Raw genomic sequence first — 25095 nt, forward strand, 5'->3', positions numbered from 1 at the left:
GGCAGTGCTCTGCATCTGGGGCCTGCTTTCCCCTCGAGGAAAAATCCTGTAGCTCGTCCCGGTGACAGCAGGAGCTCCACCACCTGCCGGGGCGGAGAGCCGCGAGAGCTTGCTTCTGCTCTGGGAGCGAGAGTGAAGCTCATTGGCTCGCAGAGATGAGTGACAGGCTCCGAGCCAAAGAGAGGCCAAACTCGCCGAGGCGCCTAGGACGGCTGCTTCCTGCTTCTTCTGAGTCCTTCTCGTGCGGGTCGTGAGCCGCGGCCGACCCGGGCTGAGAGGAATGGCGGGGTGCACGCGTCGCCGCGGTCGCTCCTCGCCAGCTCTGCAGCTCGGATTCTAACCCAAGCTCCGCGACCCCGTCCGGCCCACCTCTGCCTCGGGCCCGCGCCCTCCGGAGGTTGCCCGACCTCACACCCGAGGCTGCAGCGGCCCAGCGCAGGCTCTAGGGCCGGGTCGACCTCGATCGGACGAAACGCGCGGCGGACGGGACGGGCGGCGGGCGGGACTACGGATAAAGAGTTGGGTACGGAGGTGAGCACCGCCCTGCGGCTGCCCGCCCCTGGCGGTGACGTCACCGCCCTCGCCGGCGATTGGCCCGGGGAGGCTGCGGCAGCCAATGGGCGCCTGGCCCGGTCCGCTGCTCTTCAAACCTTTCCTCCGCGGCGGAGCGCCCCTGGGTCCCGGGCGGCTACTCTGTCTGCATCCCCGCTTTTCCTCCCTCGTGACTGCGGGTCGGGAGGAGCTGCCCGAGGAGGGTGGAGGGCACAGGGTCCAGATCAAAGGTCAGAGGCCCCCTTGGGTTGGGACTGGGCACGGAAGGGGTTAGGAGCCCAGGTACGGGTCAAGGAGCTTTGCAGGCACCCCGAATGGAAAAAGCGGTGTTGCTTTTGTAACCGCGGACGCGGGACTGTATGTTTGTCTCCCCATTTACGTGTGAGCTCTCTGGGTGCAGCCAGCCGTCTCTCTCATCCGCCCAAAGGACGGCATCAGTAAATGCTTGTAGAACGAATAAGTGACTAGGTGAGGTCCGGCTGAAATTGTGTATAGGTCTCTTGAGAACTAGTAAGTACCACTGGACTTTCTAAAATAAACTCTAAGCCCTGCATTAATAAGCCAGGACTTAACCTTGTGCCCGTCGTGGTATGGGCCAGACCTGAACCGTTTATTTCCATCTGTTCCACACGGTTCTACAGGGTACGTGCAGGCGGCGCCCTCTCCTGTGCCGTGCCTTTGTAAAACTGAAGAAACTGAGTTGCACTCAGAAAGTTTAAGTGATGGACCAAGGACACGGGCACCGCTCCCTGCAGAGGGAAGCACGTGAACCCTGGGGCTGGCGAAGCCGCACAGGGCGCTGTCTCCCAAACGCTCTGTTTTGCCCTGGTGGGAAGAGCACTATTGTATGGAGCCGGTGGGCCTCGATTTCAGCCCTCTGCCCCTCTTGGTCCTAAGTTGTGTGATTGTGGGAGGGTTACTTTCTCTAGGAGTCTCTTCTGTCAAATGGGGGTAATTCTGGTTCCCAAGATGACATGGGATAATGAGCCTGACACTGGGAGCTGGAGGTGCACAGATCCTAGGACAACGCCTAAGGGAGAGGACACTTAAGTACCTGGGGCCCAGTCTGTGGGACAATGAGTTTCCCTGAGCTAAAGGGAAGACAGGGCAAGTGTCCCCATTCTAGTCGGCCCAGAATCTTCCTCAGTCTGGTGGGATTCCTAACCCGGTTCCGCCTCCCACCCCATTCAGGTGGCGGCCAGCAGAGGGCGCGGCCCGAGCATGGCCGAGGAGCGCCGGGGGTCCTGGTTCGGCTTCGGTTTCTGCGGCTTCGGGCAGGCGCTGGGCTCGGGGCGCGGGCGGCAGGTGCACAGCCCCGAGCCACTGGCGACACCGGGCCCGGGCGCCGACGTCTGCCGCGTGAGCGCCAGCTGGAGCTACACCGCCGTCGTGACCCGTGAGCGCCCCTCTCCGCCCCACTTCCGCCCTCGCCCCGGGTGCGTGGTCCGGCCGCCCCCCAGCCAGCCCTTCGCTCCCGCAGGTGGAGGCCAACTGCAACTTTCGGGCGCGGCCGGCGGCGCGGCTGGCGGCTGCAGGGACGCGTGGGCCTCGGAGGCGCTCCTCTTGGTGCTGCGCGCCGGGCCGGCAGTCGGGCCCGGGCCGGAGCTGCAGGCCTGGGCGCCGGATTCGGCGCTGCGCGGGGAGCCCCTGTGGACTCACACGCTGGTGCCGGAGGCCGGGCAGGAAGACGCCGCGGGCGGGAAGCCCCAGGCCCGGGCGCTGCCCCTGCTGCCCGGCGCGCGCGCCTACGTGAGTCCGCGGCCGCCCTTCTACCGGCCTCTGGCCCCGGAGCTGCGGGCGCGCCGGCTGGAGCTGGGCGGCGAGCACGCCTTGCTGCTGGACGAGGCGGGCCAGGTGTTCTCCTGGGGCCAGGGCAGGTGAGAGGGGCGTGGCCGCGTGGGGCCCGCGGGCGGGGGCGGGGCGGGGCGGGGATGGGGGCAGATAAACCTGGTCCCGAGGGGGAGGTGAGCGTGGGAAGTGGCGGTCTGGGGACCCGTTGCGTGTGACTGGGGCAGGAAGGGGTGGGGGACCCGCTTGGGCTCTCCCTCGCTCAGGCACGGACAGCTGGGCCACGGGACTCTGGAGGCCACGCCGGAGCCGAGGCTGCTGGAGGCGCTGCAGGGCCTTCCCATGGCTGAGGTGGCCGCGGGTGGCTGGCACTCCGTGTGTGTGAGCGGTAAGTGACAGACTCAAGGTCTTCTAGGCTCCAAACCTTCTTCCCCCTCTTCCAGTGTGGGCGGGTGGTCTAGGCAGACCTCCTTCCAAGTTCATCCCATGTTAATCGGGCTGCGGTTCAGGACTCCTGGGCGCCTCTCAGATTCAGCCCTCTCTCTGCCCTGCCATGATGCGCTCCCACGGGACTGTTGCCCTTGTCTTCTGTTGCTGGCCTCCCCGCCTCTCCCATCCCTCCCCTCCAGCCCGGCTACCTTCCTAAAACACTCTGCAAGGGCGCAGGAAGGGGTGGGGGGCAGCTGAGCTGAGGAGAACGGACAAGAAAGGATGCAGGGGGTCAGGTGGCTGTGATGTGCGGCACACAGTGGCCCCACAGATGCGCACAGGGAGGAGGATGGGGGTGAGGGCGAGCCCAGAACGGAGACCCTCGTTTGGGATCCTATGTCCACCGCCCTGGCAGGCCATGCAGCTGCAGCTGATTCCCAGGCAGGGAGCAGGTGGTCTTTGTAAGGGTCTGCACCTGGGGCTCTGGCTGGGCTCTGGACGCTTCTATCTGCGGGGGTGGGGGCAGCTTTAAAAAACATGTGCCTACACCACCAACCCCTAGTCTCCTGTCAGGAGACTGGCTTCGCGGACAGATGTGAAAACGCGTGGGCTGGAGGGAAGGGAACACAGGACTAGAAACAGCCAGATGGCAAGTCTCACACTTCAGGCCGGAAGAAGTTGGAAGTTTTGAGTTCACGACAGTGTTCGGAGCACAGACGCTGGAGACCGAGCTTCCTAGGTTCAGATCATCACTTTGCCCCTTCTAACCTTGGGCAGAGCACTTCACCTCTTCGTGCCCCCTGTTTTTTCATGAATAAAATAGGCATGTTGTCATATAGCTCTCTGTAGGGCTCTTCTGAGAATTAAATGGTTATATTTGAAAAGTGCTTAAAGTTCTGGCTCCAAGTAAACACTTGATAAAAATTAGCTGCTGTCATGGGTAATTTTTACGAGAGAGGCAAGGAAGGTCAGAGCTTCCAGAAGAGGCCTCTGGTGGGGCCTGTGGTGGCCAGGGCTAAGCAAGGGGGTGTCGTGGGCTCCGTGGGTTTGAAAGGGAGGCCGTTGGGAATTTCCAGGCATGCATTTCTGAAGCATGTGTGGTTGGGTGTTCCGCGAAAGGGAAGCTTATGTGAAGCGACTTCCCAAGGAGCTGGAGACCAAAGAGAAAGGCCCACAGGTCCAGCTTGACAAGAAACGGTTTACTAAGGGAGTTTCTGGACTCCTGTTGGGCGGCTGCAACAGGGCTGCAACCACACGCCCTTCCGGTCAGACCTGCTTTTATAGCCCTAGCGTCTGGGATTCCGTGCTGGGGGCCGCCCAGGAGGAGAATGTTCGAGATTAGTTCTGTGTTGTCCCATTTCCAGAACAGATCCAAGGACCTCATGCTACCAGGGCGTTCTTAAGGGTTGTTACTTGTGTGATTTAAAAAGAGAAAGTGTGCTGGGGGCTGTTCTCAAGAAGGCTTCATTCAGGTCTCCGAGCTGTCGTGGTGGCAGCTTTGTGCAAGATGGCGTTTGTTTGGTTCACACGTGGGAGGTGGGGAGGGGGCGGTTTAGCAACAAAGTGAAGAAGTGAAACTGGAAAGGAAGGTCCAGGAGACTCTGAAGAAAGGATGACAAGGAAAGCATCTGAGGGGGAAGGGAGCCTGTAAAACCAGAAAGCTGTGGGGCCCGCCGGAGGCACTGCCCGGCGTGTCGCCTTGGGCAAGGCAGGCGTTCGTCATCCCCGGGGAGCTGGTGGGTATACAAGGCATTTGGGTGGATTCAGGGGGGCTTAGGAGGGTGACGATGCAGTTCACAGACTGTTTAATGGGTCCCCTTTGTCGCTTTTTCAGAGACGGGGGACATTTATGTCTGGGGCTGGAATGAATCCGGGCAGCTGGCCCTGCCCGCCAGGAGCCTGGCAGAGGATGGAAAGACTGTTGCCAGGGAAGGTGAGGGTCCGTCTTCTTCACGTGTTTCTGTCCTTCCGACCCCTGGCCACATGCCGGCCGAGACCTTGGAGTGCTTGGAAGGGACATGGGTCGTCCTTGGGACCCCAGGTCCCTCTGTGGGACTCCGGGCTCTGGGGAGGCCTGGGGTATGGCAGGGCTGTTGTCAGCGTCCGCAGCGCCCCCACCCCCCATGGCTAAGGTGCAGCCAGAGCTCCGCCTAGCCGTCACCATGCTCCCCACTGTCACTGCTTCTCTGAAGCCGGCAGGCCGCACGAAGGTGACTCCAACATGAGGAGAACGGTGGGGAGTGAGGACGGAGCCCCGGCCCCCTTCATAGCCATCCAGCCCTTCCCCGCTTTACTGGATCTGCCCCAGGGCGCGGAGGCAGCCCAGGCCAGCTGTGGCTCCCGGCACACGGCGGTGGTGACAAGTGAGTAGGGCAGGGCGGGCAGCCGGAAGTCCCTCTGCCTGTCCCGTAGCTGGCGCCGCAGAGAAGGCTGTGATGCCCTCAGAAACCTGTACTTGAGGTGTCTCTGACAAGCACTGAGTGGCCGCCTCCCTCCACGAAAACAGCCCCAACCTCTGGGGCTTGGACAGGTGCCCCCCCAGCTGTCCGGCCGCGGAGGCCCCTCCTCTTGCGGGGAGGCTGGTGTCGGTGGCCGTTCGGTCTGAGCACGGGGCCTGCCCGGTCCAGCTGCTAAGACCCCTGAGCCGCTGTGAGAGGCAGGCCCATCCACTGGCATACGGGAAGGTAAACCTCTTGCACCCGGATCCTTTCCCGCCCCGGCCGCGGCTGCGCGGAGACTATTGTTGGAGAAGGTGCTGTGCTCTGCCAGGCAGAGCTCGGGACACTTGGAAGGTGCTGGCTGGGGACTGTGGCAGGCCATGCTAGACAACTGCCTTGTGACCGCCCCTTACTGTCCTTCTGGTTGTAGGAACTGGGGAGCTCTACACCTGGGGCTGGGGTAAGTAAGAGGTTTGCTTGTGTGACGTTTAAGCCAGGGGAGGAAGGGACCAGGGCATAGAGGGCCTGAGCCCTGGGACGTCTGGGACAGAAGTGCTGCGGGCCCTGGTCTAGAACAGAGCCTGGCGCTCGGAGTCCGAGTCCACACAGGAGCGAAGCGGATGTTCGTGCTTCCTGTGGGTCTTTCTGAAGAATTGTCTTGAGAGAGTACTTAGGCAGCATTTAGGACACATCTGTTGGTCTGGCACTGGGGAGGAAAAAAAGTTAAAAATTTCTGTTCTGAATGTCTGGAGTTCGGAGCCGAGAAGCTGGAACATCGTCTTGCCTGGTGTGGTTGGTGGCAGCCGCCTCTTGGGGACCTGGGGGTGGGGGTGTCCTGCCGGTCCCGGAGGCTCTGTGGCTCTGGGCTCCTGAATTACCAGAGCAGAGCGCCCAGAGTGGTGGGTTAACCCTGCACTTTGCGGGGCGGCCTGAGTTTTTCCCTCTCTTCCTGGAGGGCAAGAGCCCCAAGGCCCAGAGGAGAGGAGGGCCAAGGGGCTCCCTTCACTTTAGGTAAATATGGACAGCTTGGCCACCAGGACACGACCAGCTTGGATCGGCCCCGCCGTGTGGAATATTTTGTAGATAAGCGACTGCGAGTCAGGGCCGTGAGCTGTGGGCTCTGGAACACCTACGTGTACGCTGTGGAGAAACAGGAGAGTGGACAGCCGCAGCCACGGGTGTGAAGTGCGCGTGCGCTAGAGTAGATGGCACACTTACACCCGTGAAGCACCCCCGAGCCAAGGAAACCTCTGCCGGCCCCCCAGATGCCCCCCAGATGCCCCCCATTTGCCCTCCCTGCCACAGCCCTCCTGCCCTGCCCTAGAGCCCCGTCTTCAACTTCGTCCTCGTGTTGGACACGCCTAAAGAGCTTTGGAAGGGCATGGCCAAGGCCAGCAGGGCAGACACCATGAAATCCAAAGCTCTGGGGCGGGGAGCCTGGGGGTGTGGGCAGATCGCCAAGCTCCCCCAGCTGACCCGGGGTGATTTGAGGTCGTGTGGAGATTGGGGACCAGCAGGGGTCGTCTTGGTCATCTTTCCTCACCTGTTTTCACTTAGGATTGTACCACTGCGTCCACATTCGGTAGAGTTTAGTTTGTTTGCTTTGGATTTTATGTGACTGGAGTCCCTCTGTGGCTGTCCCTTTGTGTCGTGTTTCTTCTTTCAACACCGTATGATCCGTCCGTGTTGTGCTCTGCAGTCCATTCATTTTTACTGTCCTGCCGTGTTCCGTCGTGTGAATATACCCCATTGTATATTCTTCTGTTGGTGGTCATTTTTCCTTTTATTGAGTTAAAATACACATAAAAGGGGCGCCTGGGTGGCTCAGTGGGTTAAGCCTCTGCCTTCGGCTCAGGTCATAATCCCAGGGTCCTGGGATCGAGCCCCACATCGGGCTCTCTGCTCGGCGGGGAGCCTGCTTCCCCCTCTCTCTCTGCCTGCCTCTCTGGCTGCTTTGATCTGTCAAATAAATCTTTAAAAAATAAAGTACACATAAAAAAATATACCGCCTTAACCATTTTTCAGTGTGTGTCTCAGTATTAAATGCCCATTGATGTGCAACTACCGCCGCCATTGACCCCAGGGACTCTTCTCATCTTGCACAACTTGTTACCTGTTAAACAGCCACTCCCCACCCATTACCCCTGGCCAATACCATGGTACCTTCTGTCTTTCTGATTTTGACTGTTCTGAATCATCATTCGTGTCACTAGCTTATGTCACTTAGCTGAAGGTCCTCAGGGTTCATCTGTGTTGTAGCAGATTCCAGAATTTCCATCACAGCACTGACCACATTGTTTATCCATTCACTGGTTGATGGGTACTGGCTTGCTTCCAGGTTTTAGCTGCTGTGAATGATGCTATGAATCTACGTGTGCAGATGTTTCTTCGAGACCCTGTTTCCTGTTCTTTTGGTTATATATTCCGAAGTGGAATTTCTAGGTGATCTGGTAATTGTATTTTTATTTTTACCTTTTTTTTTTTTTTAAGATTTTATTTATTTATTTGACAGAGAGAGGATCCCAAGTAGGCAGAGAAGCAGGCGGTGGGGTGTGGGGAAGCAGGCTCCCTGCTGAGCAGAGTGCCCGATACGGGGCTCGATCCCGGGACCCTGAGACCATGACCCAAGCTGAAGGTAGAGGCTTTAGCCCACGAAGCCACCCACACGCCCGGTAATTCTATTTTTAATTTGTTGATGAGCCTACGTACTGTATTCCATGGAGGCTGTACCGTATTTAATTCCTACAACAGTGTATAAGGTTCCAATTTTCCCATAGCCTCGCCTAATACTGGTTGTCTGTTTTTCTCCATAATGACCATCCTAATGGGTCTAAGATGCTATCTCCCTGTGGTATAAATTTGCATTTCCCTAATGTTTAGTGATGTCGAGTGCTTTCCATGTGCTCATTGGCCATTCATAGATCTACTATGGAAAATGCCTATTCAAAGGTTTTGGCTGTTTTTTGAATTGTTTTTGTTGTCGAGTTTTAGGAGTTCCATATGTGTTCTGTATATTAAATCTTCATCAGATATGTGATTTTGAAATATTTTGTCTTGTGGATTGCCTTTTTTTTTTTTTTTTAAATTCATTTGACAGAGATCACAAGTAGGCAGAGAGGCAGACAGAGAGAGAGGAAGGGAAGCAGGTTCCCTGCCGACCAGAGAGCCCTACGCGGGGCTCTATCTCAGGACCCTGGGATAGTGACCTTAACTGAAGGGACAGGCTTCAACCCACTGAGCCACCCAGGCGCCCCAATGTGGATTGCCTTTTTACTCTGTTAACAGGGTCTCTTGATATAAGAAACAAATAAAACACTTTAATTTTCATGAAGTTCAATTTGTTTTTCCTTTGTCATCTGTGCTTTTGGTGTCCTATTAAAGGAGTCATTGCCAAATCCAACGTCATGAGGCTTTTATCCTATGTTTTCTCTCAAGAGTTTTATTGTTTTAGGTCCTACATTTAGATCCTTGACCTACTATGAGGTAATTTACATATATGATATTAGTTAAGGGTCCAACTTTGTTCTTTTGTGTGTGATTGTCCAGTTTTCTGTGCAGCATTTGTTGAAAAGACTGTTCTGTTCCTCCTGAATGGTTGTGGCACCCTTGTCACAAATCATCTGACCACATATGCAACGGTTTACTTTTGGCTCTCTGCTCTGTTCCATCAGTCTGTATGTCTGTCCTTATGCCCGTGCCACACTGTTTGATTACTGAAGCTTTTCTAGTAGGTTTCAAAATCAGGAAGTGTGGGGCGCCTGGGTGGCTCAGTGGGTTAAGCCCCTGCCTTCAGCTCAGGTCATGATCTCAGGGTTCTGGGATTGAGCCCCACATCGGGCTCTCTGCTCAGTGGGGAGCCTGCTTCCTCCTCTCTCTCTGCCTGCCTCGCTGCCTACTTGTGATCTCTGTCTGTCAAATAAATCTTTAAAAAAAATAAAATCAGGAAGTGTGAGTCCTCTAGTTTTGTTTTTCTTTTTCAAGAATATTTTGGCTATTTGGGGTCCCTTGAGATTGCCTATGAATTTTAGGGTGGGTTTTTCTATTTCTGCAAAAAAAAAAAAAAAAGTCATTGGGATTTCAATAGGGATCATATTGAATCTATAGATCACTTTGGGTAGTGTTGGTATCAATAATATTATGTCTTCCAATCCATGAACATGGGATGTATTTCTATTTTCCATTTATTTATGTTTTTAATTGTTTTCAGCAGCATTTTGTAGTTTTCATTGTACATGTCTTTTACCTTGGTTAATTCCTAAGTATTTTATTCTTTCTGATTTTATTGTAAATGGAATTATTTTTATACTTTCCTTTTCATATTGTACATTATTTGCCTATAGAAATGCATTTTTTTTAAAGATTTTATTTATTTATTTGAGAGAGAGAGCAAGCATTAGAGAGAGAGGTCAGCAGGAGAAGCAGACTTCCCGCTGAGCAAGGAGCCCAATGTGGGACTCGATCCCGGGACTCCAGGATCACGACCCGAACCGAAGGCAGTTGCTTAACCAACTGAGCCACCCAAGCGCCCAGAAATGCATCCTTTTTTGTGTGTACTGACTTTGTATCCTCCTCCTCTGCTGAATTCATTTACTCCAACAGTTTCTTTGTGGATGCCAGGATTTTCTTTTTCCTTTTTTTTTTTTTTTTTAAAGGTTTTATTTATTTATTTGACAGACAGAGACCACAAGTAGGCAGAGAGGCAGGCAGAGAGAGAGGAGGAAGCAGGCTCCCTGCTGAGCAGAGAGCCCGATTCGGGGCTCGATCCCAGGACCCTGGGATCATGACCTGAGCTGAAGGCAGAGGCTTAACCCACTGAGCCACCCAGGCGCCCCAGATGCCAGGATTTTCTATATGTAAGGTCATAGTCTCCACAGACAGATGGTTTTACTTCTTTTCTTCCAATATGAATGCTACTTATTTTGTTGCCTCATGGCTCTGACTAGGACTTCCAGTATTGTGCTAGATAGAAGTGGTGAGAATGGGCGTCCTAGTCTCATTCCTGAACTTAGAGGAAACGTTTTCAGTGTTTCACCATTCAGTATTCTGTTTGCTTTGGGTTTTCTCTATATAGTTTTTATTATGGGGAATTATTTCCCCTCCTATTTTATTGAGTGTTTGTATCATGAAAGGGTGTTGAATTTTGTCAGATGCTTTTTCTGTATTGATTGAGGTGATCATGTGGGTTTTTTTCCCCTTCATATTGTTCATGTGGTGTATTACATCAATCGTTCTGGTACTCCAATAATAAATCCCCTTTGGTTATGGTATATAATCCTTTTAAAATGCTGCTCAGTTCTGTTTGCTTGTATTTTGCTGAGGAGTTTTGCATCCATGTTCAAAAGGGATACTGGTCTGTAGTTAACTTGTCTTGCTTTGTCTGGCTTTGATGTCATTGTTATGCTAGCTTCATAGAACGAGTTGGGAAGCATTCTCCCCTCTTAAATACTTTGGAAAAATTTGAGAAGTACTGGTAGTAGTTCTTATTTTTTTTTTTTTTAAGATTTTTATTTATTTATTTGACAGAGAGAGATCACAAGTAGGCAGAGAGGCAGGCAGAGAGAGAGGAGGAAGCAGGCTCCCCGCTGAGCAGAGAGCCCGATGCAGGACTCGATCTCAGGACCCTGAGATCATGACCTGAGCCAAAGGCAGAGGCTTAACCCACTGAGCCACCCAGGTGCCCGGTAGTAGTTCTTTAAATGTTTGGTAGAATTCACCAGGGAAGTCTTCAGGTCCTGGGCTTTTCTTCGTTGGGTGATTTTTGATTACTGATTTAATCTTCTTACTAGTTATAGTAAGTTATAGTAATTCAGATTGTCTATTTCTTCGTGATTTAGTCTCTATAGGTTTTGTGTTTCTAGGAGTTTTCTCATTTCATTGAGGTGATCCAATTTGTTAGCGTACAATTTTTCATAGTACTCTTAAAATCTCGTTCATTTCTGTAGAATCAGTGGTAATGTCCCCACTTTCATTTCTGAGTTTAGTCATTTGAGTCTTCTTTTTCCCTGAGTCCGTCCGCATAGAAGTTTGTCAATATTATTCATCTTTTTGGAGAACCAGCTTTTGGTTCCATTGGTTTTTCCCTGTTGTTTTTCTTTTCTCAAATCATTTATCTGTGCTGTGCTCGTTACTATTTCCTTCCTTCTGCTTGCTTTGGCTTCAGTTCTCTCTCTCTTTTTTGTTTTTCTAGTTATGTTTAATTAGATTGTTGACTTCAGATCTTTCTTGTTTTTAGTTTTTATTTTTTAAAGGTTTTATTTACTTTTTTTTTAAAATTTATTTATTTATTTGACAGACAGAACATAAGTAGGCAGAGAGGCAGGCAGAGAGAAAGGAGGAAGCAGGCTCTCCATGGAGCTCAGAGCCTGATGCGGGGCTCGATCCCAGGACCCTGGGATCATGACCTGAGCCAAAGGCAGAGGCTTAACCCACTGAGACACCCAGGCTCCCCTCTTTCTTGTTTTTAAATGGGAGCATTTATAGCTATAAATCCCCTCAGCACCACTTTTTCTGTGGCCCGTGAGTTTTGGAATATTGTGTTTCATTTTCATTAGTCTCTGTATTCTAATTTACCCCGTGATTTTTTCTTCGATCCATTGGTTGCTTGAAATGTATCGTTTGATTTCCACAATATTGTGAATTTTCATTTTTCTTTGTACTGATTTCTAATTTCATCCTGCTGTGGTCAGAGAGGATGCGGTGTATGATATCTTTATTTTTATTACGTTTTTAACTTTAACTCCAACTTTAACTCCATAGTTAACACACAGTGGAGTACGAGTTTCGGGTGTTCAGTGTGGTGACTGAGCGATTCCATCCATTACTCGTGCTGGTCCTGATACCTGATAGGCGCACTCTTAATCCCCTTCACCTGTTGCACACCCCCCATGATAACCACTTGTTTGCTTGTTCTCTACAGTTAAGAGTCACTTTCTTGGTCTTTTTTTTTTTTGGCTCTTTCGTTTCTTAAAATCCACATATGAGTGAATCCTGTGGGATCTGTCTTCCTCTGAAGGACTTAGGTCACTTAGCCTGATGCTGTCTAGCTCCATCCACGTTGTTGCACATGGCAGGATTTCATTCTTTTCGTGGCTGAGTAATATTCCATTCCATATACCCCCCCCAGTCTTCTTTATCCATTCATCTATCATTGGACCCTCGGGCTTTTGTAAATAATGCTGCTGTACACATAGGGGTGCATATACCCCTTTAAATTCATGGTTTTATATTTTTGGGGTAAATACTCAGTAAGGTAGTTCTATTTTTAACTTTTTGAGGACGGTCTCTTTTCCACAGTGGCCGCACCAATGGAGGGGCTCCTTTTTCACCACACCCTCGCCAACACTTGCTGTTTCTTGTCTTTTTGATTCCAGCCGTGCCGGCGGAGTGAGGGGATCTCTCGTTATGGTCGTGGCTTGCGTCTCCCTGATGCTGAGTGATGTCGAGCATCTTCTCGTGCGTCTGCTGGCCATGTGCGTGTTGTCTTCGGAGGTAGGTCGTCCTTTAGTTTCGTTGCTCGTTTCCTTCATTGTGTGGAAGCTTTTTATTTTAGTGAAGGTAGTTTGTGTTCGCCTTCATGTCCCTTGCCTCAGGAGGCGTCTCTAGAAAAGCCGTTGCTACGGTGCAAGGGCGTCGCTGCCTGTGCTCCCTTCTAGGATTCTTATAGTTTCTGAGATTGAGATCTCTAATCCAGTTTGCATTTATTTTTGTGTGTGATGAAGGGGAGGGGTCCAGCACTGTTGTCGTGGTGTTGTATGTTTCTGTCCAGTTTTCCCATCACCGTTTGTTTGTTTGTTTTTTTCCCCATCACCATTTGTTGATGAGACTTTTTCCCATTGGACATTCTTTGCTGCTTTGTCAAAGAGTAACTGACCGTATCATTGTGGGTTTATTTCTGGGCTTTCCATTCCGTTCCATTAGCCTATGTGTCTGTTTTTGTGCCAGGACCGTACTTCGGACTACTGCAGCTTCGTAAGATAACCCGACGTCTGGGATTGTGATACCGCTGGTCTGGATTTGGTTTTCAAGATTGCTCCGGCTAGCCAGGTCTTTTGTGGTCCCATGCAAACTTTAGGCTTGTTCCAGCTCTGTGAGAAATACTGTTGGTATTTTGGTAGGAATGGCTGTGTGTGAGATCTTTGAGTATTAATTGGTGGCCCGATACATGGTGTGTTGTGGACACTGTCCGTGTGCACCTGAGAAGGCGTGTGCTGCTCCTGGGCAGGGAACCGTGCCCGTGTCTGTCAGATCTAGTTGGTTTACGGTGCCGCCAAGTCCTCTGTTTCCTGCTGTCTGGTTGTTCTGTCCATGACCGTGGGCGGGGGATTGAAGTCTCCGAAGTTCCTGTAGAGCTGTTTCTCCCACGATCATCCAGGAAGAGAGGAACAAATGAAACCAGACGTAACCAGAGAGAGAGAGACAAACCATAAGAGACTTAATCTTAGGAAACAAACTGAGGGTTGCTGGAGGGGAGGGGGTCAGGGGTTGGGGTAGGCGGGGGAGGGGCACTGGGTGTTCTAGATGAGCGCTGGGTGTTCTAGAAGCCTTATGAGTCAGGGACCTGTACCCCTGCAACCGATAATACGTCATGGATTGATAAAAAACCTGTTTCTCCATTCAATTCTGTCAGTTTTTGCTTCACATATTTTGATGGTCTGTCATTAGGTGTGAAAATGCTTGTAATTGTTATGTTTTCTTGCTGTATGGAGTCCTTTATTATGTAATGTTCTTTTCTGAGTCCTGTACCTTTGTGATGGCAGGTCCGGTCTGTCTGATATGGGTAGAGCTCCCGCCCTCTCGCTGTCCGTTTGCCTGGAACAGCTCCTTCCGTCTAGTCACCGTTGTGCTTATCTTGGACCTTAAGTGAGTCCCTTGTACCCAGCGTACAGCTGGACGTATGCTTTTATCCATATGCCAATTGCTGTCTTTTTTTTTTTTTTTAAAGATTTTATTTATTTATATGTCAGAGAGCGAACACCAGCAGGCAGAGGCAGAGAGAGAGAAGCAGGCTCCCTGCTGGGAAGGAGCCTGATGCGGGACTTGATCCCAGGTCCTCGGGATATTGACCTGAGCCGAAGGCAGCGGCTTAACCGACAGAGCCACCCAGGCGTCCCTGCTGTCTTTTTTTTTTTTTTAAGATTTTATTTGAGAGAGAAAGCAAGAGCGAGGGGGAGGGGCAGAGGGACGAGCAGGCTTCCCACTGAGCTGGGAGGCCCAAGAGGGACTCCATCCCAGGACCCTGAGATCATGACCCGAGCCAAGGCAGGCGTCAAGCAACTGAGCCACCCAGACGCCCTGCAATCACTGTCTTTTGATTAGAGAATATAACCTATTTCCACTGAAATTACTGATGACGAGGGACTGTCGCCTGTCATTGTGCTATTGGTCTTCTGTCCACACTATCACTTTCTTGTCCCTTATTTCCCGCATTCCTTCTTTTGTGTTTAGGGTGATTTAAAAAATATATATTTATTTGACAGAAAGAGACACAGCAAGAGAGGGAACATAAGCAGGGGGAGCGGGGGAGGGGGAAGCAGGCTCCCTGCTTCGGGCCTCAATCCTAGGACCCCGATGTGGGTCTCGATCCCAGGACCCTGGGACCATGACCTGAGCTGAAGGCACCTGAGCCACCCAGGTGCCCCTAGGGTGATTTTTTTGTAGTGAAATGTTTAAATCTCTTCTTCATGTCCTTTTATGTGACTTTATAGCTATTTCTTCGGTGGCTCCTGTGGGGATTACATTTAATATCAAAATTACAACATTCTAATTTGAATTTATAGCAATTTAACTTTAGTAACATAGAAGAACTCTGCTCCTTTATAGTTCTGTCCCCACTGCTTTGTCGTCAGTGTCCTAAGATTACATCTTTATACAACATGTGCTTAGAACATAAGGTAATAATTCTTTTAGATGCATTAGCCTCCCAAATCCTGTAGAAAATAAGATTTGGAGTTAACAAACTGAAGGTACAGTGAAACTACCTTTCACATTAATAATTGTTTTTCTTGGGGTGCCTGGGTGGCTCAGTGGGTTAAGGCCTCTGCCTTCAGTTCGGGTCATGATCTCAGGGTCCTGAGATCGAGTCCTGCATTGGGCTCCCTGCTCAGCAGGGAGCCTGTTTCTCCCTCTCCCACCCCTGTTGCTTGTGTTCCCTCTCTGTCTGTCTGTTTCTCTGTCAAACAAATAAATTAAATCTTTATTTTAAAAAAAGAAGGAGGGGCGCCTGGGTGGCTCAGTTGGTTAAGCGACTGCCTTCGGCTCAGGTCATGATCCTGGAGTCCTGGGATTGAGTCCCACATCAGACTCCCTGCTCGGCAGAGTCTGCTTCTCCTGCTGACCTCTGTCCTCATGCTCACTCTCTATCTCTCTCTCTCTCAAATAAATAAATAAAATCATTTTAAAAAAATTTAAAAAAAAGAAGAAGAAGAAGACTGTTGTTTTAAAGTCTGCCCGGGGCACCTGGGTGGCCTAGTCTGTTAAGCATCTGCCTTCGGCTCATGGTCTCCGGGTCCTGGGATTGAACCCCGCATCAGGCTCCCCGCTCAGTGGGGAGTCTTCCTCTTCCTCTAACCCTCTTCCTGCTCCTTCTCTCTCAAGTAAATAAATAATCTTTTTTAAAAAATCGACTTTGTCAAATATGCCTGCCATTAAGCTTTTCAGGGACAGGAGCCTTTATTTTTTTCGTTTGATTGGCCGTATTTCCCTATTTCTCTGTGTACCTTGTGACTTCTTGTTGAGCCTGTGCTAACTCTGGAAGTTGGATTCTTCCCCCTTTCCAAGGATTGCTGTTTTTTGTTATTTTTGTTTTCTTTTTGATGTAAGCGGTTTCTGTACCAGGAATCAGCCTGAGGTGTAAACTTTGTCTTCTTCTGTCTTTTCTAAGCCTTTGTTGGGCTTGGCCATCCCTTTCTGGTTTTCCCCACATATGCAGAAGTTTTGGAATATGCCAGGCTTTTTTTTTTTTTTAAAGATGTATTTGTTATTTGAGAGAGTGCGCTTGTGTGGTGGCAGGGGAGGGGCAGAGAGAGGAGAGAGGATCTCAAGCGGACCCCCTGCTGAGGGTGGGTTTTTTTTTTCCCCCCATCGTGGGCTCCATCTCATGACCCTGAGATCACCCACGACCTGAGCCGAAATCGAAGAGTCTGACCTTCAACTGACCGCATCACCCAGACGCCCCCAGGGTGCCCGTCTTTAATGTCTGGCTCCCCCGTGAAAGGTGAAAAGTGAGAAATGAAGGGGGAACTGAAAGGCACGGACCCTTTAAATCTCCTGGAAGGCGCTTGAACCAGAGTGGGGACAGGCTTGGAACAGTACAGGGACATGCCATGACCCTGGCTGCCTGTCTCTCTGCGCCTCTGCAATCAGAGCAGCAGCCCGAGCCCAGACGCCTGCTGTCTGGAGGGCAGGTTCCTTTCTCCCGCCCTGACTCTCAGAAGCTGTGTGCCGGCTGCCTGGGGAGGATGTGGACGGCTGCTGCAGGGTGGTGGGGGTGGGGGCAGGCTGCTGCCCCAAGTTCATCACCATTTTCACCATCCAAGCCTTCCCCTGCAGGCGGCAGGCCTTCAGCAAACTCGAGTTCCCGAACAGTTACACCCAACTGCTGAGTAGCGCCATGGTTGTCTAGGGCCGGAGACGGGGACGTCCGACTCGGCCCTTTCCCAGAATCTGCTCCCGTGGTCATTCTTGTTTCTGGTTGTTGATCACACACCGTGTGCATGTGTCCAAGTTCATCTGCAGAATATTCAGAGTAGAACTGGTGGCCGAGCTCTCTTTACCAGAGGACTGTGTAGCTCACCCCACCCCCGCCCCCCAGTGGGGTTCATAGTGGCTCAAACACCAGGCGGACAGGCAGTAGTTTCCGTTCAGGTTCCCCCAGTACTAGTGAGGTTGGGCAGCTTTTTATTTATTTATTGGCCATGTGGAGTTTTTCTGTTTTAAAGTGCCTGTTTCAGCTTTCGTAGTGATTTGTGTTCTTCAGGTATGTTAGGTACAAGTCCCTCATGGGTATGTGTGGAGACTGCTGTCTGCCCCGCTGGCTTTTCAGTCTGTATGGTACGTTTGGTTTCACTAGTTTGTGTTAAATGTTACTCTGTGCCCGGGAATGCTCAGCATGTTTTGCAAATAACTTACCTTGATCAACAGAAGTGCTTATTACCAGCTCTATCAGCGTTTCCCTTTATGGTTAATGGGTGTGTGTGCACATATGTGATTGAAGAAATTTTGGGCGCCTGGGTGGCTCAATCAGTCAGCGGCTGCTTTCCGCTCAGGTCATGATCCCAGGGTCCTGGGATTGAGCCCCACATCAGGCTCTCTGCTCAGCGGGGAGCCTGCTTCTCCCTCTCCCTCTGCCTGCCTCTGCCTACTTGTGATCTCTCTGTCAAAAAATAAATAAAATCTTAAAAAAAGAAAAAAAACTTTTCCTGACTGTGGTGTCTTTACTTATTTTTCCCGTGGTAAAATATACTTAAAATAAAATCTACCACTCAGCCATTTTTAAGTGTATAGTCCCGTGGTATTAGGTACATTCACATTTACTTTAATTTTCTCCTGAAATTCTATACCCATTTAACACTAAGTCCCCAACCCCAGCCACACACAGCCACCCCCAGCAACCGTCATTCTACCCTCTACCTAATCTGTATCTTTTTTCAGGCAGCTAAGCCTCACCCAGTGACTAGAGGTGGCACCATGATCTTGTACCTGGGTTCTGTATGTATTCGTGTCTATTTCTAGACTTTCTGTTCTGATCTGCTGGTCCGCACCACATTACACTGTAGATGCGCTATAGGATATATATATATATATTTTTAAAGATTTTATTTACTTATTTGACAGAGATCACAGGTAGGCAGAGAGGCAGGCAGAGCAAGATGGGGGGAAGCAGGCTCTCACACAGGGCTCGATCCCAGGACCCTGAGACCACAACCTGAGCCAGAGGCAGAGGCTTAACCCACTGAGCCCCCCAGCGCCCCAGGGTATTTTGTCCTGATAGGGCTTGCACCCCTCCCCCAGTTGTTTCCTTTGACTATTTTATTTTTATTTATTTATTTTTTTAAAAGATTTTATTTATTTATTTGACAGACAGAGATCACAAGTAGGCAGAGAGGCAGGCAGAGAGAGAGAGAGAGAGAGGAGGAAGCAGGCTTCCTGCGGAGCAGGGAGCCCGATGCGGGGCTCGATCCCAGGACCCTGAGATCATGACCCGAGCCGAAGGCAGCAGCCCAAACCACTGAGCCACCCAGGCGCCCCTCCTTTGACTATTTTGGGGGGTTTTAAATATATTCCAGATACAGGTCTCTTTCATCAGATCCATGACGTGCAAATACTCTGTCCTAGTTGGTGGTCCGCCTTTTCCATTTCTAACAGTATCTTATGCAAAGCCAAGTCTTAAAAGTGGCTCGAGTCCGTCTTGCCATTGTTTCCTTTTATGGATGTTTTTGATGTCCGAAGAACTCTGCCCAGCCGAATACCATGAGTATTTTCTGTTCTTGGGGCGCCTGGGTGGCTCAGTGGGTTAAGCCGCTGCCTTCGGCTCAGGTCATGATCTCAGGGTCCTGGGATCGAGTCCCGCATCGGGCTCTCTGCCCAGCAGGGAGCCTGCTTCCTCCTCTCTCTCTGCCTGCTTCTCTGCCTACTTGTGATCTCTGTCTGTTAAATACATAAAATCTTAAAGAAAAAAAAAAAAGACAGAAAAAAACAGTGAGTCTACGAAGACTCACAAAACGGTGGTGAAATGGTTCCCGGAGAAGGCGCGAAGGCAAGACAGGGCCGTGTTCCCAGCAGACGCTGCTGAACCACCGGACGGCCACAGCCAAACGGCTCTCCTTTGCCTCGCTCCTCCCAAGGCAAAACTTAGATCAAAGATCTAAACACTAAGTCTCAACCAGTGTTTATTTTATTTTTTATTTTTTTTTTTTTTAAAGATTTTATTTATTTATTTGACAGAGAGAAATTACAAGTACACTGAGAGGCAGGCAGAGAGAGAGAGAAGGAAGCAGGCTCCCTGCCGAGCAGAGAGCCCGATGTGGGACTCGATCCCAGGACCCTGAGATCATGACCTGAGCCGAAGGCAGCGGCTGAACCCACGGAGCCCCCAGGCGCCCGCAGACTCACCGGTCTGTTCACTGACCTGCTTCCGTCCTTTCACCAATCAACGCTGCTTTGCCTTGGCTGCCGGAGCTGTAGAACTAGCCCCAAATTAGATGGGAGAGTCCTCCGAGTTGGTTCTTTTAAAAATTCTTAGGCTTTTCTAGTTTCTGTTTCCATACCCTAACATGTTTGTATCTACCAAAAACATTCCGCTGGGATTTTGAATGGCCCCACCTTAGACGTACAGATCGCTGGGGGAGAGCAGATGTTCCCCTCCAAGGGCATCGTGTATCTCCTCAGGCTTTTCTCTTTCATCGGTATCCTGCAGCTTTCCGCAGAGGCTAATATCAGTTTTGTTTGATTTATACCTAGGTCTAGTTTGTTGTTTTGGAGTTATTTATGTGCTGTTTTCCAAATTTTAGTTTCCGATTGTTGATTGCTAGTGTTTCCAAATGAGGTTGATTTTGTAGGTTAACCTGGTGTTACACGGCCTTGCTAGACCAATGGGAGCGTTTTGTAGGTTCCTTGGAATCCATACACTCATGATGTCTGTGAATGAAGGTGGTTTAATGTCTTCTTTCCAGTCTGTGCGTCGTGTCTTTCTTCCTGCCACATTGCACTGGTTCAGAGTTCCCGGATCGTATTCCACAGGCGTAGTGAGAGGAGACCGCTTGCTTGTGAGCTCCGGGGGAAGGCAGGCAGCCTTGAGTCATCCTGTGTTACCTGTGAGTTGACTTTGGTAGATGCCATTCATTAATCACGTAAAGAAACATTCTTTTTTCCCTAATTTTCTGGAAGTTTTTTTAAATTTTAGATAAAGTTTATTTTCATTTAGTAAGTCTCTACAAGCTGTAAGCTTCTATGCTTGATTCTTTGAGCCTGAGGGAGAGTCTGTCCCTGCTCATTTACAGAGGACACTGGACTTAAAGGATGCGGTAGAAACCCCCAGTGCGACCCCTAGTGGCCATTCTTTAGGACCTTTGCAACTCGGCATACAGCGGTACCCGTAGCGGAGCTTTAGTACAGGGACACAGTAAGGGTACAGAGCTGGGTCACAAGGGAGACAAACGGGCAAAGCCTGACAGAACCCACGTGCAGGCTTACTTGGGCTTCCTCCCTCACAGGAGGGGTCACCCAGAACCCACTCTTCCAGCAGTGAAAATACAGCAATGTCTGTGCAGAGCTTCTGCCCACAGGAAGCCCATTTAGAGACTCAGCACACAAGGTTTATGGGGGGCTCTCGCATTGGCACCCTTTGCTTACCATATACGGAATTCCCAGCGGGGAAGCAGATGTTCAGCCTAAGACATAGTGCCCCACACAAGCAGTCTAGGCACATCGAGCCACCCCTAAAGCTAGAGACTCTTTTGAGAGCTGAATTCCCAGATGCCAGCCAGAGGCTGACCTTGCAAGCATACATTTCTAAGCTGGCAGTCTCAGTCCTGCTATGCTAACTTTTTTTTTGTCTTTTTTTAAAAAAAATTAACATATAATGTATTATTTGCCTGAGGGGTACAGGTCTGTGAATCATCAGGCTTACACACTTCACAGCACTCACCATAACGTACATCCTCCCCAATGTTCTGGAAGTTTTTTTGTTTTGTTTTGTTTTTAGATTTTATTTATTTGATAGAGAGAGAGCACAGTGGGCAGAGGGGCAGGCAGAGGGAGAGGGAGAAGCAGGCTCCCCGCTGAGCAGGGAGCCTGATGTGGGGCTTGATCCCAGGACCCTGGGATCATGACCTGAGCCAAAGGCAACTGCTTAACCAACTGAGCCACCCAGGCACCCCATTCTGGAAGTTTTTATCATGAATTTTGTCAAATGCTTTTCTGCATCAAATGATAGGATCGTGTGGATTTTCTTCTTTGGTTCATCAATATGGTAGATTACAGTGATAGAATTTGAAAATTATACTGTTTGCATACCGTGGCATTCACCGTGTTAAGCTACACAACGGAGTGGTTTTTAGTACATTCGCAATGGTGTGCAACAGCCATCGCCACAATCTAGTTTCAGAACATTCTCCTAAGCCCCCAAAGCAACCACTGCCTGTTACCGCTAGCCCCGATCACTGCTCTCCTTTCCTATTTCTATGATTTGCCTATTCTAGATGTTTCACATAAATGGGATCATACAATGTACGGCTTTCCGTGTCGGGGTTCTTTGACTTAGCACAGCATTTTCAAGGTTCGTCTGTGTTGTCGCATGTGTTCCTCCCACAGCTGCAGTGTTGCATGGATAGACTTCGTTTGTCCTTGCGTCAGCTGATGAACAGTTGAAGGATTTCTGCTTTTTTGCTGTTACGAATAATGTAAGCAGTCATATATGTATTTGTGTGCGGACATGTTCCAATCGGGTATCGATACCTAGGAGTGAGGGTTGCCTGGGTAGCTCAGTTAAATGTCTGACTTTGGCTTGGGTTCTGATCTTGGGATCCCGAGTTCGAGACCTGCATCCCTGCCTCTGCCCCGCCAAGCCTCGTGCTTGCTCGCTGTTGAATACCGCCCGCCACCCCGAGCAGGGAGCCCGATGCGGGGCTCAATCCCAGCACCCGGAGATCATGACCTGAGCCGAAGGCAGAGGCTTTAACCCACTGAGCCACCCAGGTGCCTCATTTTTGTTCAGTTCAAAATATCTGTGAATCTCACTTGAAACTTTTTCTTTTTTTAAAGATTATATTTGGACATTTTCTGAAAGGGTTTTTGGCTGCTGTGGTTTAATTCCTTTCTGGTCAGAGAACATTTTGATCACTTAATTTTCTTAAAAATGTGGGATGCCTGGGTGGCTCTGGTGTCCATCCAACTCTTGCTTTTGGGTCAGGTCGTGACCTCATGGGTTGAGATCGAGCCCCGCATTGGTCTCCACACTCAAGGGGCTCTGCTTGGGGATTCTCCCTCTGCCCCTCTGTGCACACAGGCTCTTAGAAGTCTTTAAATTTTTTTTAAAAATGTGCTATAGTTTATGACCCAGAATGTGGCCTATTTTGGTGACTATTCCGTATGCACTTTACAAAAGAACGTGTTTTCTTTTTTTTTTTTCCTTTTCTTTTGCGGTTGCTGGGTGGCGGTCTGCAATCAGGCCCAGCTGGTTATTGGTGGGATTCGTTTCTTCTAGAGCCTTGACTATTTTTAATCTGGTAGATTTGTCCATCTTTGCCTTTCAGTTCTGTCGGTTTTTGCTTTGTGTATGTTGACGCTGTTTTATGTGCATAAACATTGAGAACTGAGATGTCACTGAAAATGGCGTAGAACTCCTGGGCTCTGCCTTTCACAAGAGCAGCTGATGAACTGGCAGAAACTGGCAGAGTCCACTTTTTTTTTTTTTAAGATTTTATTTATTTATTTGACAGAGACACAGTGAGAGAGAGAACACAAGCAGAGAGAGGGAGAAGCAGGCTTCCCACCCGGCAGAGAGCCTGATACGGGGCTCGATCCGAAGACCCTGGGATCACGAGCCGAAGACAGACGCTTAATGACTGAGCCACCCAGGCGCCCCACGGCAGAGTCCACTTTTGAGAGCTCCAGAAATCGTCAAAACCTTCCAGCGACCAGAGGGAGAAGCTGATGCTTTGCGGGTAAGCGCGCTGACATCTTGCCTCGCCGGCCCGCCACACCTGTCGCGGGGGCCGGTAATGAGGACAAGAGCTCGCGTTTTTGGTGCATGTTTGTGGCACCAGCGGGAGAAATAAAGTCCTTTTCAAAGAACTGTGACTGGATTTTGACCTCTGGCATTTCCCTGAAAGACTGGTGTAAGAGCTGGCCTGCCTTTGCCAGAGTCCGTGTATCCAAGGCTCAGTGGCTCAGGCCAGAAGTATTTAAGGACACAAGAATTGGCTGCAGCAGCTTGGACGAGGGCCGACAGCCGGGACAGGCAACAGACGTGCCAAAAAGCCTGGGAAGAGGGACGTCGGGAAAGGAAGTACGTAGGTGAAGGCCTCTTAAAGCTCCCCCGTGTACGGAGACCGGAGAAAGCTCGGTCCGCACGTAGGGCTGGCGTAGACGCTCAGAAAAGCCTGAGAAAACCTCAGGCTTTCACTCTGGCCGTCTCTAGGCTCCACGTGATGAAGCAGTGGAGAAGTCTCCAGAGTCGTCTCACGGCTAAGCCATGCAGGAGTGTGCCCAGAGCCAATTTGTGAAGATGATCATTTTCCTTCTTTAGTAATCTGTGCGCTCCTCATGGGGCTCGAACTCACAGCCCTGAGATCAGGAGTCGCACACTCCGCCCACTGAGCCAGCCAGGTGCCGCCCATCCTTCTAATAAGTGAGTTTAGCCAGCAGGATACAAGAGCCGTATAGAGAGCTCAACTGTATTCTGGCAGGCAGGCAACAACCAGGAACTGGAATTTTAAAATATCACAGTAGCCTTGAGAAATATGAAACACTTAGGAATATATCTGACAAAGATGCGGAAGATCTGTACGTATGAGCTTTAGAGTCCGTGAGAGAAAACCTAAGGAAATGGACAGAGATGTCCGTTATCCCTAAACTGATCTATAGATTCAATAATCGATTTTTTGTAGAAACCGACAAGCTGATTCTGAAATTCCTATGAAAATGCAGAGGACCTAGAACAGCCAAAGTGACTTTTAAAGAAGGTCGAAGCTGCTGGCCGGCTCAGTAGGTAGAACGTGCGGCTCCTGATCTCAGTCATGAGTTCCAGCCCCACATGGGGTGTGGAGCCTACTTTAAATGCTAAAAATGGAAAAAACAAAAAAGTAAAATCGGAAAGCTAATACCACCGGATTTCAAGAATTAATATTAAGTCTTTAGTAATCAGGACAGATGGATGCACTGATTTTTGACAGCAGCACAGGGGCAATGCGGTAGAGAAAGGAAAGGCTTTTCAACTCCTGTTGCTAGACAACTTGGCATCCATAGGTGGTCGTACTTGGAGCCACGCACATGAACACAGACGGCCGAAATGGATCACACACAGAAACACAAAACCTACACTTTTAAAACCATTACCTCTTGGGTTGGGTAATGATTTCTTAGAACACACCTACAATCTAAAGAAAAATGGGATGTCATCAAAGTTAACTGTCTGTTCTTCAGAAACACCGTTAAAAGAATGAAAGAGAAGCCGCAGACTGGGAGATGGTCGCAAAACCTAGAAAAACAGGACTTGATTGGGGCGATATAAAAATTTATCCAAGTGTACAAATATGTATTTTCTAATCAAAATAAAGGCTTTTGGGACGCCTGGGTGGCTCAGTGGGTTAAGCCGCTGCCTTCGGCTCAGGTCATGATCCCAGGGTCCTGGGATGGAGCCCCATATCGGGCTCTCTGCTCAGCAGGGAGCCTGCTTCCTTCTCTCTCTCTCTGCCTGCCTCTCAGTGTACTTGTAATTTCTCTCTGTCAAATAAATAAATAAAATCTAAAAAAAAAAAAATAAATAAATAAATAAAGGCTGTTAAAAAACCAAAAGGCCAGGCAGCCTCACCCTATAAAAGCTAATCCTGTTAAGGACGGACAACAGTGGAGCCAGAAATTTCCTAATAGGGTTTCAGCCCCTTTATATATCAAGAGTTGGACTTTTGGTCTCATACTTTTCTCAAAATAAAAAGTATTTTCAGGACGCCTGGGTGGCTCAGTTGGTTAAGCAGCTGCCTTCAGCTCAGGTCATGATCCCAGCGTCCTGGGATCGAGTCCCACATCGGGCTCCTTGCCCCGCAGGGAGACTGCCTCTCCCTCTGACTCTGCCTGCCGTTCTGTCTGCCTGTGCTCGCGCTCGCTCTCTCTCACAAATAAATAAAATCTTAAAAAAAAAAAAGTATTTTCTATTTAGAACTAAGTGCATAAA

At 50.0% G+C, this 25095-nt stretch overlaps 1 protein-coding gene across 4 annotated transcripts; it reads left to right on the top strand.

The window, feature by feature from the left end:
- Nucleotides 1-18: 18 nt before the first annotated feature.
- Nucleotides 19-24546, top strand: RCCD1 (RCC1 domain containing 1). 4 transcript variants are annotated; one of them, XR_006602691.1, is made up of 9 exons: nt 19-531; nt 1744-1948; nt 2033-2429; nt 2607-2728; nt 4604-4702; nt 4962-5132; nt 5638-5667; nt 12578-12695; nt 22643-24546. XR_006602691.1 is itself a non-coding variant. In XM_045067323.1 (8 exons), exons 2-8 carry the CDS (start codon nt 1774-1776, stop codon nt 6389-6391), a joined length of 1167 nt encoding a protein of 388 aa, XP_044923258.1. In that variant the 5' UTR covers nt 19-531; nt 1744-1773; the 3' UTR covers nt 6392-7056. The 4 variants fall into 4 exon arrangements, 2 of the variants coding, with proteins under 2 accessions (XP_044923258.1, XP_044923259.1); XR_006602692.1 differs by lacking the exon at nt 5638-5667; XM_045067323.1 differs by lacking the exons at nt 12578-12695; nt 22643-24546 and adding an exon at nt 6219-7056.
- The last annotated feature ends 549 nt before the right edge of the window (nt 24547-25095 follow it).

This window comes from Mustela putorius, unplaced genomic scaffold, assembly GCF_011764305.1.
Source record: "Mustela putorius furo isolate JIRA1106 unplaced genomic scaffold, ASM1176430v1.1 tig00003875_pilon_pilon_pilon, whole genome shotgun sequence".
Lineage (NCBI taxonomy): Eukaryota > Metazoa > Chordata > Mammalia > Carnivora > Mustelidae > Mustela > Mustela putorius.

Coding starts and splice junctions, on each gene's coding strand:
- RCCD1 (XM_045067323.1), top strand. CDS start 1,774: ATGGCCGAGGAGCGCCGGGGGTCCTGGTTCGGCTTCGGTTTCTGCGGC. Junction 5,133..5,637: donor GCACACGGCGGTGGTGACAA/GTGAGTAGGGCA, acceptor TTCTGGTTGTAG/GAACTGGGGAGCTCTACACC. Junction 5,668..6,218: donor GCTCTACACCTGGGGCTGGG/GTAAGTAAGAGG, acceptor CCTTCACTTTAG/GTAAATATGGACAGCTTGGC.